Below are 15,444 nucleotides of genomic sequence, written 5' to 3'. Positions count from 1 at the left end.
TAAATATTCCATTACCGTACTTCGAAGCATGTCAACCGCTGTTTAAAATCAATTTTTATGCAATTTTTCTCGTAAAAAAAAAGCTAAAATATTCCGACCGGGAAAGCGTGTATACGTACAAAGAGAGAGAAAATAAAAGCATGGGATCCCCTCGTGCACGAGCCTGAGTCTCACAGTACTGTGACCAGCCACTATCCAAACGCGCTAATGTTTTTCAGCCAGGGCCTGCAAAGCCACGATTCAGCTTTTTGCCGCCTTCTGAGAGCCCATGGGAGCCGTAGGAAGTGTCACGTAACAGCAGAGATCCTCTGTAATGGATAGAGATAATCAAGAAGGCCAAGAAATGGTCAGACAGGGCACTTCCTGTATGGAATCGTCTCAGGTTTTGGCCTGCCATATGAGTTCTGTTATACTCACAGACACCATTCAAACAGTTTTAGAAACTTTGGAGTGTTTTCTATCCAAAGCGAATAATTATATGCATATTCTAGTTTCTGGGCAGGAGTAATAATCAGATTAAATCGGGTACGTTTTTTTTTTTATCCGGCCGTGAAAATACTGCCCCCTAGCCATAACAGGTTAACATAATTCCACAGCTAGCCGCTTCTCCACCATTCATGAAATGATTGTTTCAGATGGCTGGGTAACAGCTAGCAGTGTAGTTGTGGAGTGGTAACAGCTAGCAGTGTAGCTGTGGAGTGGTAACGGCTAGCGGTGTAGTTGTGGAGTGGTAACGGCTAGCGGTGTAGTTGTGGAGTGGTAACGGCTAGCGGTGTAGTTGTGGAGTGGTAACGGCTAGCGGTGTAGTTGTGGAGTGGTATCGGCTAGCGGTGTAGTTGTGGAGTGGTAACGGCTAGCGGTGTAGTTGTGGAGTGGTAACGGCTAGCGGTGTAGTTGGAGTGGTAACGGCTAGCGGTGTAGTTGTGGAGTGGTAACGGCTAGCGGTGTAGTTGTGGAGTGGTAACGGCTAGCGGTGTAGTTGTGGAGTGGTAACGGCTAGCGGTGTAGTTGTGGAGTGGTAACGGCTAGCGGTGTAGTTGTGGAGTGGTAACGGCTAGCGGTGTAGTTGTGGAGTGGTAACGGCTAGCGGTGTAGTTGTGGAGTGGTAACGGCTAGCGGTGTAGTTGTGGAGTGGTAACGGCTAGCGGTGGAGTGGTAACGGCTAGCGGTGGAGTTGTGGAGTGGTATCGGCTTGCTGAGTGGTTCAGACGGCTGGGAGGCCCGTAGAGGCTGGTTCTAGTGACTGAAGGAAGCTGTGAGGGGAGGCTGGTTCTAGTGACTGAAGGAAGCTGTGAGGGGAGGCTGGTTCTAGTGACTGAAGGAAGCTGTGAGGGGAGGCTGGTTCTAGTGACTGAAGGAAGCTGTGAGGGGAGGCCAGTAGAGGCTGGTTCTAGTGACTGAAGGAAGCTGTGAGGGGAGGCTGGTTCTAGTGACTGAAGGAAGCTGTGAGGGAGGCTGGTTCTAGTGACTGAAGGAAGCTGTGAGGGGAGGCTGGTTCTAGTGACTGAAGGAAGCTGTGAGGGGAGGCTGGTTCTAGTGACTGAAGGAAGCTGTGAGGGGAGGCTGGTTCTAGTGACTGAAGGAAGCTGTGAGGGGAGGCTGGTTCTAGTGACTGAAGGAAGCTGTGAGGGGAGGCTGGTTCTAGTGACTGAAGGAAGCTGTGAGGGGGAGGACCAGTAGACGCTCGTCAGAGAGAGAGAACGTGTGAACAGGAAGTTGCAGCAGGGCTCAGTTCCTCTTAGTTGTCAGTCTGTTGCGTTGAGCTGCACAGTGGAAAGACATCGTCTCGTCTCCACCTCTGTGTAACTGGAACAGGAAATAGACCTGAACTTAATGCTCCTCGTAGGCCTACGGTCCCGTCCACCTTTACCACCACCATAACGTTATCGCTTTGACTCACTGGCTACAGACGTTACTTCCAGACCACAACAGGCATCCATTTTTCTTTCTCTTTAGTTTTTTAAAGTTTTATAGTTTTTTTGAAGGGTGGAGTTATAATTTCTGATCTTAAAGACGGGAAAACTGTCTGAAATATTTATTCAGCAAAAAATGACTGTTGATGTGATGAATTTTATTTAAAATAGTATATTTCTAATCTTTTTCTCTCTCTCTCTCTCTCTCGTCTCTCCAGCCATCATCGGTAACTCCCAGGAGGCCTACAAGGATGCGTTTGAGATCAGCAAGAAGGACATGCAGCCCACCCATCCGATTCGTCTGGGTCTGGCTCTCAACTTCTCCGTCTTCTATTACGAGATCCTCAACTCCCCCGAGCAGGCCTGCAAACTGGCCAAGACGGTATGTGATTATCAGCCCCGTCCAAGATGGCCGCTCGATGATGGGCGGACAGTCCTGATAGGGCGGCGAGTCTCAGCTGGTGGGTCGCGAGGGTTGTTTTCAAACGGGCCGTGGGTGCCTGGGTTGGGATTGGAGTGACCCTGTGAAATGTGGGGTCGCTGCCGTAGGGACGCGGGCCGGCGCGGTCGCCGCCGTGGGGACGCGGGGTCGCCGCCGTGGGGACGCGGGTCGCCGCCGTGGGGACGCGGGTCGCCGCCGTGGGGCGCGGGGTCGCCGCCGTGGGGCGCGGTCGCCGCCCGTGGGGGCCTTTGTACTGGTACTCCTTGTTTATAGTCTCATTATTGTAAGTAAGCAGCTCACGGTAAAGTCTACACCTGTTGTATTCGGCGCATGTGACTGCTGCGGACACTGATTGGCTGAATACCCAGGGCGTGATTTGGTTGGTGGTGCTGAGCGATTAACCAATATTTCGTTACATTTCAATATTCAATATATTTTTTTAATTATATGAGCTCAATGCCACGTTGTAGTAGGGAGTTGTAGTTTCTCTAGAGATAAATCAGATCCAGCCTGAACTGTGTGATGTAGTAGGGAGTTGTAGTTTCTCTAGAGATAAATCAGATCCAGCCTGAACTGTGTGATGTAGTAGGGAGTTGTAGTTTCTCTAGAGATAAATCAGATCCAGCCTGAACTGTGCGATGTAGTAGGGAGTTGTAGTTTCTCTAGAGATAAATCAGATCCAGCCTGAACTGTGCGATGTAGTAGGGAGTTGTAGTTTCTCTAGAGATAAATCAGATCCAGCCTGAACTGTGCGATGTAGTAGGGAGTTGTAGTTTCCAACAGGCCAGTATTATACATAGTTTAGCACATTAAAATGTGGTAATTAACTACAATGATAATAATCCATTGCGCATCCTATACTGAACAACAATAGAAACACAACATGTAAAGTGTTGGTCTCATGTTTCATGAGCTGAAATAAAAGATCCCAGAAATGTCCCATACGCACAAAAAAGCTGATTTCTCTCTAATTTTGTGCACAAATTTGTTTACATCCCTGTTAGTATTTCTCCTTTGCCAAGATAATCCATCCACCTGACAGGTGTGGTATATCAAGAAGCTGATTAACTTCTCAGGGCTACGTGGACTAGCGTCCCACCTGCGGGACACAGCCAGTGAAATATCAGGGCGGCAAATAAAAAAAAACGACAAAATGTCATAATTAAACTTTCTCAAACATACAACTATTTTACACCATTTTAAAGATACACTTCTCCTTGATGTAACCACATTGTCCGATTTTCAAAAAGGCTTTACAGCGAAAGCAAAACATTAGATTATGTTAGGAGAGTACATAGACAAAAATAATCACACAGCCATTTTCCAAGCAAGGACATGTGTCAATAAAACCCAAAACCACAGCTAAATGTAGCACTAACCTTTTGATGATCTTCATCAGATGACACTCCTAGGACATCATGTTACACAATACATGTATGTTTTGTTCAATCCAAGTTCATATTTATATCCAAAAACGGCATTTTACATTGGCGCGTGATGTTAAGAAAATGTATTCCCACCAAAACTTCCGGTGAATGAGCACATCAATTTACAAAAATACTCATCGTAAACGTTGACAAAATATATAACAATTATTTAAAGAATTATAGATGGACTACTCCTGGATGCAACCGCTGTGTCAGATTTTAAAATAGCTTTACGGAGAAAGCACATTATTCAATATTCTGAGTACATAGCTCAGCCATCACAGCGAGCTATACAGACACCCGCCAAGTTCGGGGCAACCTAAACTCAGAATTACTATTAGAAATATTCTCTTACCTTTGCTGATCTTTGTCGGAATGCACTCCCAGGACTGCTACTTCCACAAGAAATGTTGTTTTTGTTTGAAAATAATCCATATTTATGTCCAAATACCTCCATTTTGTTCGTGCGTTCAGAGCACTATACAAAGGCATAACACGCGAGCGCGGTACCAGAGACGGTCTAAATGTTCCATTACCGTACGTAGAAGCATGTCAAACGCTTTTTAAAATAAATCTTTATGGTATTTTTAACGTAAAGTTGCGATAATATTCCAACCGGACAATAGCGTATTAATTCAAGGAGAAAAAGAAGGAACAGCGTGACCGCGCATATCCAATCCCTTTGTTGCCAGGCAGTCCACTCAGTAACTGAGCTCCTATTATCTGCCCAGTGACAGGAGAATGCTGAAACAACTTTCTGAAGGCTGTTGACAGCCAATGGAAGCCTTAGGAAGTGCAACGTAACCGAAAGGGACTAGAAAGAACTACAATTCTCAGATCCTCCACTTCCTGGTTGACTTTTTCTCAGGTTTTTGCCTGCCATATGAGTTCTGTTATACTCAGACACCATTCAAACAGTTTTAGAAACTTCAGAGTGTTTTCTATCCAAATCTACTAATAATATGTATATTCTAGTTTCTGGGCCAGAGTAGTAACCTGTTTTAAATTGGGTACGTTTTTCATCCGGCCGTGAAAATACTGCCCCCTAGCCCAGACAGGTTAAACGGCATGATCATTACACAGGTGCACCTTGTGCTGGGGGACAATAAAAGGCCACTCTAAAATGTGCAGTTTTGTCATAAAACACAATTTATGTTAATTTTTCTGCCACGTAGAAATGTTTCTACCAATGTCGTTTTAGAAAATGTTTGCATTACGTCCAATCGGCCTCTCAGACCACGTGTAACCACGCCAGCCCAGGACCTCCACATCCTGCTTCTTCACCTCGGGGATCATCTGAGACCAGCCACCCGGACAGCTGATGAAACTCTGTGTTTACACAAACGAAGAATCTCTGCTCAAACGGTCAGAAACCGTCTCAGGGAAGCTCATCTGCGTTGCTCGTCGTCCTCACCAGGGTCTTGACCTGACTGCAGTTCGGCGTCGTAACCGACTCCAGTGGGGAAATGCTCACCTTTTGATGGCCACTGGTACGCTGGAGAAGTGTGCTCTTCACGGATTCATTCTGGTTTTAACTGTACCGGGTAGTACGGCGTTGTGTGGGGCGAGAGGTTTACTGATGTCAACATTGTGAACAGAGTGCCCCATGGTGGAGTTATGGTATGGACCAGGCGTAAGCTACGGACAACGAACACAATTGCATTTCATTGATGGCAATTTGACGAGATCCTGATGCCCCGTTGTCGTGCCATTCGTCCTCCTCCATCACCTCATGTTTCAGCGTGATAATCCACGGCCCCCCCATGTCACAAGGATCTGTACGCAATTCCTGGAAGCTGAAAATGTCCCAGTTCTTCCATGACCTGCATACTCACCAGACATGTCATTTGCACAGCCATTGAAAGAGTGGGCCAACATTCCCCAGGCCACAATCAACAGCCTGATCAACTCTATGTGAAGGAGATGTGTCGCGCTGCATGAGGCAAATGGTGGTCACACCAGATACTGACTGGTTTTCTGATCCACGCCCCCTACCTTTTTGTTGTTGTTGTTGGTATCTGTGACCAACAGATTCATATCTGTATTCCCAGTCATGTGAAATCCATAGATTAGGGCCTAGTGAATTGATTTCAATTGAGTGATTTTCTTTTAAACGAACTTTACGAACTGTAACATCGTTGAAATTGTTTTTTTTTTTATATATTTTTGTTCAGTGTCCTTGTCTTTTTAAAACCTGCTGCAGAATAGACGGTCATGCACGATCATGAGGGGACGTAGCTGTGGCTTCAAGGTATCTCTACCTGAAAATACATGATCATGAGGGGACGTAGAGGGTAGCTGTGGCTTCAAGGTATCTCTACCTGAAAATACATGATCATGAGGGGACGTAGAGGGTAGCTGTGGCTTCAAGGTATCTCTACCTGAAAATACATGATCATGAGGGGACGTAGAGGGTAGCTGTGGCTTCAAGGTATCTCTACCTGAAAATACATGATCATGAGGGGACGTAGCTGTGGCTTCAAGGTATCTCTACCTGAAAATACATGATCATGAGGGGACATAGCTGTGGCTTCAAGGTATCTCTACCTGAAAATACATGATCTACGTGATCGATTGTTGATAATCGGCCGTTTAAAAGTCTGCCTTATTTACTTTGGGGGGAAAACTACAAAATGGACGGCATTGGCAGCAGCTCTATAGAGACGAGATGATGACATGGAATAATAAAGTCTTCAAAGAAAAAAAATGTAATATACACAACTGAAATATTCTTAAGTAATGTTGATAAGTGATAAGAAATAACAAATGGGCCGTCACCACCATCCATGGGATTTTTATAAAATTGTTTTATTCTGTGTTACAGCATTCAATCCAAATAATCAAAACCGAAATAGAAAACGTGATTTAAATGTTTTTTTGTTTTAAATTACAATGCAAACCGAACCGACCTCCCAAATGCACTAATCGCTCAGCACTAGTAGTTAGAATTGTCAGCAAAGCAGCATGACAGAAATATATGAGGCCAAGTTTTCAAACTACCGATAGTTTCTTTTGAGAAGAGAGATGGATGTATATAAAGCGATCTGTGCATTTTGAACAACTGCATAAATACACCTATTTCACTTGTCACGTGTCAAAAAGGCGAAAGACCAGTGCAGCGCATACTGCCGCCATTTTGAACAACTTAGACGATCCTGTTTAGAACGAGCCTCACGGACGAACGCAACCAGGGACAACGGTCGTGCCTAGTTACCACCGCTACAAAGTCGTTTTTTTAAAGTTTCTCTTCTTAAAATGTGATTTTTAAACTTACCATTAACTACACTGTTAACCTTATGGTTAACCTTAAGACTCAAAAGACACATTTTTTGTTTTCATAGCTTTTTACGGTCTACACCATATTGACATTGTGGCTCTGGGGATAGCTAGCTAACGTAACGTCACAGAGCATTATCTAACTGGGGATAGCTAGCTAACTAACATAACAGAGCATTATCTAACTGGGGATAGCTAGCTAGCATAACATCACAGAGCATTATCTAACTGGGGATAGCTAGCTAACATAACGTCACAGAGCATTATCTAACTGGGGATAGCTAGCTAGCATAACGTCACAGAGCATTATCTAACTGGGGATAGCTAGCTAGCATAACAGCATTATCTAACTGGGGACAGCTAGCTAACGTAACGTCACAGAGCATTATCTAACTGGGGATAGCTAGCTAGCGTAACGTCACAGAGCATTATCTAACTGGGGATAGCTAGCTAACGTAACGTCACAGAGCATTATCTAACTGGGGATAGCTAGCTAACGTAACGTCACAGAGCATTATCTAACTGGGGATAGCTAGCGTAACGTCACAGAGCATTATCTAACTGGGGATAGCTAGCTAGCGTAACGTCACAGAGCATTATCTAACTGGGGATAGCTAGCTAGCATAACAGCATTATCTAACTGGGGACAGCTAGCTAACGTAACGTCACAGAGCATTATCTAACTGGGGATAGCTAGCTAGCGTAACGTCACAGAGCATTATCTAACTGGGGATAGCTAGCTAACGTAACGTCACAGAGCATTATCTAACTGGGGATAGCTAGCTAGCGTAACGTCAGATCATTATCTAACTGGGGATAGCTAGCTAGCATAACGTCAGATCATTATCTAACTGGGGATAGCTAGCTAGCATAACGTCAGATCATTATCTAACTGGGGATAGCTAGCTAGCATAACGTCACAGAGCATTATCTAACTGGGGATAGCTAGCTAGCATAACAGCATTATCTAACTGGGGACAGCTAGCTAACGTAACGTCACAGAGCATTATCTAACTGGGGATAGCTAGCTAGCGTAACGTCACAGAGCATTATCTAACTGGGGATAGCTAGCTAACGTAACGTCACAGAGCATTATCTAACTGGGGATAGCTAGCTAACGTAACGTCACAGAGCATTATCTAACTGGGGATAGCTAGCTAGCGTAACGTCACAGAGCATTATCTAACTGGGGATAGCTAGCTAGCGTAACGTCACAGAGCATTATCTAACTGGGGATAGCTAGCTAGCGTAACGTCACAGAGCATTATCTAACTGGGGATAGCTAGCTAGCGTAACGTCACAGAGCATTATCTAACTGGGGATAGCTAGCTAGCGTAACGTCACAGAGCATTATCTAACTGGGGATAGCTAGCTAGCGTAACGTCACAGAGCATTATCTAACTGGGGATAGCTAGCTAGCGTAACGTCACAGAGCATTATCTAACTGGGGATAGCTAGCTAGCGTAACGTCACAGAGCATTATCTAACTGGGGATAGCTAGCTAGCGTAACGTCACAGAGCATTATCTAACTGGGGATAGCTAGCTAGCGTAACGTCACAGAGCATTATCTAACTGGGGATAGCTAGCTAGCGTAACGTCACAGAGCATTATCTAACTGGGGATAGCTAGCTAGCGTAACGTCACAGAGCATTATCTAACTGGGGATAGCTAGCTAGCGTAACGTCACAGAGCATTATCTAACTGGGGATAGCTAGCTAGCATAACGTCAGAGCATGATGCATCAGCCAGTTAACTTTCATTCTGAAATAACTTCATATTTCTGAGTTAGTCAGATATTAGTTCAGAAAGACTTGACATTGGTATGAGAGCTAACTAGCTGCTTATCGAAGGTAGATAACTGGTCTGTTTTAATTAATTTTTGTTGGTCAAATTAACCAAACTTTCTTAATGTTTCTCAAAATTACTGTAGCTGGCTAATTAATTTGATCGTGCTTTGTGAAGCACCCGGTTTTTGTCCACACGTTACCTACGGGCGAACCTGATGAAGGACATCGGGAAATGCTTTTTTTGGCCTATCAGAGGCGAGGGGAGAAGGTTCTAGCTAGCGTGGTCCCTCTGTCCTACCAAGTTTTAATGTCACGTGACCAAGTAACAGCGAGAGATTCCATCCTCGCCAACTCCAAACCCAAACAACAATGTACAGTCATCAATATGAAATGAACAACAACACTGTGATTTAAAAAAAATATTTTTTAATGTTAACTTCTGTTCTCCTGCAGGCTTTCGATGACGCTATTGCAGAGCTGGATTCTCTGAGTGAAGACTCTTACAAAGACAGCACCTTGATCATGCAGCTACTGAGAGATAACTTGACAGTAAGTGTCATGTATTAAAATCCTACTTCCCTGCTGTCGCTGGGTTGACTTCATGATGTAGGAGAGTTACTGGTGTCTCCCTTTTTGGTCACATATTCCTGAGACAAAGGTAGAGAAGCGATGTAACCTGTGTTCCCGGTAGGAACAAATATGAAAATGTATGCACTCTGCTCACTACAGTAGTGAGTCTGCTAAATGACTCACTGCTGTAAGTGGCTCTGCTAAATGACTCACTGCTGTAAGTGGCTCTGCTAAATGACTCACTACAGTAGTGGCTCTGCTAAATGACTCACTGCTGTAAGTGGCTCTGCTAAATGACTCACTACTGTAGTGGCTCTGGATCAGAGAGTCTGCTAAATGACTCACTACTGTAAGTGGCTCTGCTAAATGACTCACTACTGTAGTGGCTCTGGATCAGAGAGTCTGCTAAATGACTCACTACTGTAGTGGCTCTGGATCAGAGAGTCTGCTAAATGACTCACTACTGTAGTGGTTCTGGATCAGAGAGTCTGCTAAATGACTCACTACTGTAGTGGCTCTGGATCAGAGAGTCTGCTAAATGACTCACTACTGTAGTGGTTCTGGATCAGAGAGTCTGCTAAATGACTCACTACTGTAGTGGCTCTGGATCAGAGAGTCTACTAAATGACTCACTACTGTAGTGGTTCTGGATCAGAGAGTCTGCTAAATGACTCACTACTGTAGTGGCTCTGGATCAGAGAGTCTACTAAATGACTCACTACTGTAGTGGCTCTGGATCAGAGAGTCTGCTAAATGTGAATGTTGACCTACAGTGTCTTTTTGAACATGTTGTTAATCCCTGTCATCTCTGTCCTCTCTCTCATCCCTGTCCTCTCTGTCCTCTCTGTCATCCCTGTCCTCTCTGTCATCCCTGTCCTCTCTGTCATCCCTGTCCCCTCTCTCATCCCTGTCCCCTCTCTCATCCCTGTCCCCTCTCTCATCCCTGTCCTCTCTCTCATCCCTGTCCTCTCTCTCATCCCTGTCCTCTCTCTCATCCCTGTCCTCTCTCTCATCCCTGTCCTCTCTCTCATCCCTGTCCTCTCGCTCATCCCTGTCCTCTCTCTCATCCCTGTCCTCTCGCTCATCCCTGTCCTCTCGCTCATCCCTGTCCCCTCTCTCATCCCTGTCCCCTCGCTCATCCCTGTCCCCTCGCTCATCCCTGTCCCCTCTCTCATCCCTGTCCCCTCTCTCATCCCTGTCCCCTCTCTCATCCCTGTCCCCTCTCTCATCCCTGTCCCCTCTCTCATCCCTGTCCCCTCGCTCATCCCTGTCCCCTCGCTCATCCCTGTCCCCTCGCTCATCCCTGTCCCCTCGCTCATCCCTGTCCCCTCTGTCCTCTCTCTCATCCCTGTCCCCTCTGTCCTCTCTCTCATCCCTGTCCCCTCTGTCCTCTCTCTCATCCCTGTCCCCTCTCTCATCCCTGTCTCCCCTCTCTCATCCCTGTCTCCCCTCTCTCATCTGTCTCCCCTCTCTCATCTGTCTCCCCTCTCTCATCTCTGTCTCCCCTCTCTCATCTCTGTCTCCCCTCTCTCATCTCTGTCTCCCCTCTCTCATCTCTGTCTCCCCTCTCTCATCTGTCTCCCCTCTCTCATCTCTGTCTCCCCTCTCTCATCCCTGTCTCCCCTCTCTCATCCCTGTCTCCCCTCTCTCATCTCTGTCTCCCCTCTCTCATCCCTGTCTCCCCTCTCTCATCCCTGTCTCCCCTCTCTCATCTGTCTCCCCTCTCTCATCTCTGTCTCCCCTCTCTCATCTCTGTCTCCCCTCTCTCATCTCTGTCTCCCCTCTCTCATCTCTGTCTCCCCTCTCTCATCTCTGTCTCCCCACTCGCTCATCTCTGTCTCCCCACTCGCTCATCTCTGTGTCCCCACTCGCTCATCTCTGTGTCCCTGTAGCTGTGGACCTCAGACAACCAGGGAGATGGAGAGGATGCTGAGGAGGGTCGAGACTGACCTGGTCCCTGTTCCCTGGTCTGTCTGTCTGTCTGACTGACTGTCATCATCCTCTACCTATCAACGCTGAGACAGACGGACTGACCGCCTCATCCCGCCCAACGCCTCTCTTTAGTTCTGTCTGTCACGTCGTCTCACACCTCCATACCTTTACTCTTCTCTCGGGAATCATTGTTGGGGTGGGGGTCTGCTTTCCAGGACTTGGTTGTGGGAGGGGTTTGGTGGGGGACGTACAGTATGGTAGGTTGAGGTGAGGGTTGTGGGAGGGGTTTGGTGGGGACGTACAGTATGGTAGGTTGAGGTGAGGGTTGTGGGAGGGGTTTGGTGGGGACGTACAGTATGGTAGGTTGAGGTGAGGGTTGTGGGAGGGGTTTGGTGGGGACGTACAGTATGGTAGGTTGAGGTGAGGGTTGTGGGAGGGGTTTGGTGGGGACGTACAGTATGGTAGGTTGAGGTGAGGGACTTGTCTACTGAGTGTATAATTATTTGTGGGCGATGAATAGGGTCTTACATGCATGTTGAAGGGTGGGGGGGGAAAGCTCTTAACTCAGGCAATGTGGCAAGTTCAGGTTGTGAATTAACCTGGTCGACTCACCACCTGTGTTCAGGTAGTGAATTAACCTGGTCGACTCACCACCTGTGTTCAGGTTGGGAATATTAACCTAGTCGACTCACCACCTGTGTTCAGGTAGTGAATTAACCTGGTCGACTCACCACCTGTGTTCAGGTTGGGAATATTAACCTGGTCGACTCACCACCTGTGTTCAGGTTGGGAATATTAACCTGGTCGACTCACCACCTGTGTTCAGGTAGTGAATTAACCTGGTCGACTCACCACCTGTGTTCAGGTTGGGAATATTAACCTGGTCGACTCACCACCTGTGTTCAGGTTGGGAATATTAACCTGGTCGACTCACCACCTGTGTTCAGGTAGTGAATTGGCCTGGTCGACTCACCACCTGTCTTCAGGTAGTGAATTGGCCTGGTCGACTCACCACCTGTGTTCAGGTAGTGAATTAACCTGGTCGACTCACCACCTGTGTTCAGGTTGGGAATATTAACCTGGTCGACTCACCACCTGTGTTCAGGTAGTGAATTGGCCTGGTCGACTCACCACCTGTCTTCAGGTAGTGAATTGGCCTGGTCGACTCACCACCTGTCTTCAGGTAGTGAATTGGCCTGGTCGACTCACCACCTGTGTTCAGGTAGTGAATTGGCCTGGTCGACTCACCACCTGTGTTCAGGTAGTGAATTGGCCTGGTCGACTCACCACCTGTGTTCAGGGTAATGATCTTGTGCTTGACAACATTGCTTGATTCATTTTGTGGTTCGACATCAGTCTCTCCTGATTGGAGGAGGCAGCAGCGAGCGGTTTTAGTCTGTAGCCAGGCGACTGGCGGCAGGAGCATTAGGGGATCGTCCTGAGGCGTCTTATCGATTTTTGGTGGGGTTGTTGTGTTTGCTCCCTAAATAGCACCCTAATTCCCTATATAGTACACTACTTTTAGACCAGGACCCTATGGGCCGTGGCCTAACACCTGTGCACTATATATAGGGGGGGATAGGGTTCTGTTTGAGAGGAAACCTTGGATAGAAATGTTACATTCCATAAACTGTCACTAGACTGCACCAGCTTCTTATTCTTCAGTTTGACTGACCTGCTAACGTCATTTGTATTTCTGTGTCAATTAGGAGGTATGGGGGGGGGGGGGGGAGTCTAGAACAAAGGACACTCCTAATACTTGGACTGTTTTAAACCAGCAGAGCAGGAAGAATTTCCCCATGTACTTATCTAGTTTTTTGGCTTTTTCTCTCTTCCAGTTAAAAGGTTTTTTTATTTTCATTTAATGTTTTATTTTGATACTTGTGGTTAAGAACTAGTTAACGGGGAGAAAGGGGAGGTGGTTGGTTTTGGGCTGGCTGTCTGGCTGGCTGGCTGTCTGTCTGGCTGTCTGGCTGGCTGTCTGTCTGTCTTTGTCCATGTCCTTTTTGGAATTTTCATACAAAACACCCAAGCATAACTGTTTATCTGGAGGGAAATGTTATTTCATGTATGTGGAATTAAAAAGATAATTTAAAAGTGTTTTTTTTTTTATGTTGTCCGATCTGAATTATTTTAGCCCTCCTTTTTTTCCCTCCTCACACCTTTTGGTAAGAAATCACAAATCTGGCAACTCCGTGACCCAATCTATCGGTCCCGTGATTAATCCAGAGTGTGTAATGAAAGGGGTCTTCATACTGCAAACAGTCCAGGTTGGCTGGTTCACACAAACAAAACACTGTATTTCCTTTAGGAAACAAGGCTATTGGTTGGAACTACTGTTCTCTCTGAATCACTCGCGTCTGGAGTCGTCCTGTTATAGACTGAATATACCAAACATTAACAACAACCTCCCCCTCACACACACACACTCACACAAGGTGTCGACAGCATTCCACATGTTGACTTAAATGCTTCCCCACAATTGTGTCAAGTTAGCCGGATGTCCTTCGGGTGGTGGACCAATCTTGATACACACAGGAAACTGAAGTGTGAAAACCCCCAGCAGCGTTGCAGTTCTTGACACAAACCGGTGCGCCTGGCACCTACTACAATACCCTGTTCAAAGGCACTTAGTAATTGTCGTGCCCATTAATCCTCTGAATGGCACACACACACACAATCCATGTCTGAATTATCTCAAGGCTTAAAAATTATTCTTGAACCGGTCTCCACCCCTTCATCTACCTTCTTCCTGGAGATCTACCGTCCTGTGGGTTTTCAGTCCGACCCTAATTTAACACACTTGATTCTACTTATTAGCTGCTCAACAAGACCTTATCTAGCCGAATCAGATACGCTAAATTAGGGTTGGAATGAACCCGACAGAACAGTAGATCTCCAGGAAGAGGGTTGGAATGAACCCTACAGAACAGTAGATCTCCAGGAAGAGGGTTGGAATGAACCCGACAGAACAGTAGATCTCCAGGAAGAGGGTTGGAATGAACCCGACAGAACAGTAGATCTCCGGGAAGAGGGTTGGAATGAACCCGACAGAACAGTAGATCTCCAGGTAGAGGGTTGGAATGAACCCTACAGAACAGTAGATCTCCAGGAAGAGGGTTGGAATGAACCCGACAGAACAGTAGATCTCCAGGAAGAGGGTTGGAATGAACCCTACAGAACAGTAGATCTCCAGGAAGAGGGTTGGAATGAACCCGACAGAACAGTAGATCTCCAGGAAGAGGGTTGGAATGAACCCTACAGAACAGTAGATCTCCAGGAAGAGGGTTGGAATGAACCCTACAGAACAGTAGATCTCCAGGAAGAGGGTTGGAATGAACCCGACAGAACAGTAGATCTCCAGGAAGAGGGTTGGAATGAACCCGACAGAACAGTAGATCTCCAGGAAGAGGGTTGGAATGAACCCGACAGAACAGTAGATCTCCAGGAAGAGGGTTGGAATGAACCCGACAGAACAGTAGATCTCCAGGAAGAGGGTTGGAATGAACCCTACAGAACAATAGATCTCCAGGAAGAGGGTTGGAATGAACCCGACAGAACAGTAGATCTCCAGGAAGAGGGTTGGAATGAACCCGACAGAACAGTAGATCTCCAGGAAGAGGGTTGGAATGAACCCTACAGAACAGTAGATCTCCAGGAAGAGGGTTGGAATGAACCCGACAGAACAGTAGATCTCCAGGAAGAGGGTTGGTCAGCTCTGATCTACACTGATTGAAGTGGATTTAAGGGATCACAGCATTCTCCTGGATTCACCTGGTCAGTCTATGTCATGGAAAGAGAACAGGTATTCTTTGTTTTGTATACTCCGTGTACTAGGTGCACCCAATCGGACCTGCCTTTGACTCCAGAACAGCCTGAATTCTTTGTGTCATGAAAATGTTGCTGAATTGATATCAAGGGACCTAATGTGTGTCAGGAAAACATTCCCCACACCATTACTCCACCACCACCAGCCTCTACCGTTGACACCAGGTAGGATGGGGCCCACGGCCTCACGCTGCTTACGCCAAATCCTGACTGTCATCAGCATGACAACAACAGGAACCCGGGATTCGTTGGAGCAGGCAATGTTTTT

At 46.5% G+C, this 15,444-nt stretch overlaps 1 protein-coding gene and 2 long non-coding RNA genes across 3 annotated transcripts in view; 2 read left to right on the top strand and 1 right to left on the bottom strand.

Moving 5' to 3' along the window:
* LOC106591438 (14-3-3 protein beta/alpha-A) overlaps positions 1 to 11,592 on the top strand; it is a 26,235-nt gene extending 14,643 nt beyond the window's left edge. The window contains exons 4-6 of the mRNA XM_045714114.1: positions 2,132 to 2,295; positions 9,300 to 9,395; positions 11,309 to 11,592. Of these exons, the coding sequence (XP_045570070.1) occupies positions 2,132 to 2,295; positions 9,300 to 9,395; positions 11,309 to 11,365 (317 nt within the window). The 3' untranslated portion in view covers positions 11,366 to 11,592. The remainder of the gene's footprint in view (positions 1 to 2,131; positions 2,296 to 9,299; positions 9,396 to 11,308) is intronic.
* Positions 11,593 to 11,594: 2 nt separating this feature from the next.
* Positions 11,595 to 13,447, top strand: LOC123740268 (uncharacterized). Its single transcript, XR_006768266.1, has 2 exons — positions 11,595 to 11,762; positions 11,814 to 13,447. It is a non-coding gene; the product is annotated as an uncharacterized lncRNA (long non-coding RNA).
* LOC123740270 (uncharacterized) lies at positions 11,839 to 12,491 on the bottom strand. Its single transcript, XR_006768267.1, has 3 exons — positions 12,364 to 12,491; positions 12,149 to 12,285; positions 11,839 to 11,947 (listed from the first exon to the last, which is right to left on the bottom strand). It is a non-coding gene; the product is annotated as an uncharacterized lncRNA (long non-coding RNA).
* Positions 13,448 to 15,444: the final 1,997 nt, after the last annotated feature.

This window comes from Salmo salar, unplaced genomic scaffold (genome assembly GCF_905237065.1).
Source record: "Salmo salar unplaced genomic scaffold, Ssal_v3.1, whole genome shotgun sequence".
In the NCBI taxonomy this organism is placed as follows: domain Eukaryota; kingdom Metazoa; phylum Chordata; class Actinopteri; order Salmoniformes; family Salmonidae; genus Salmo; species Salmo salar.
Note: the sequence above shows the minus strand (reverse complement) of the source record. Positions and strands in the feature narration are given on the sequence as shown.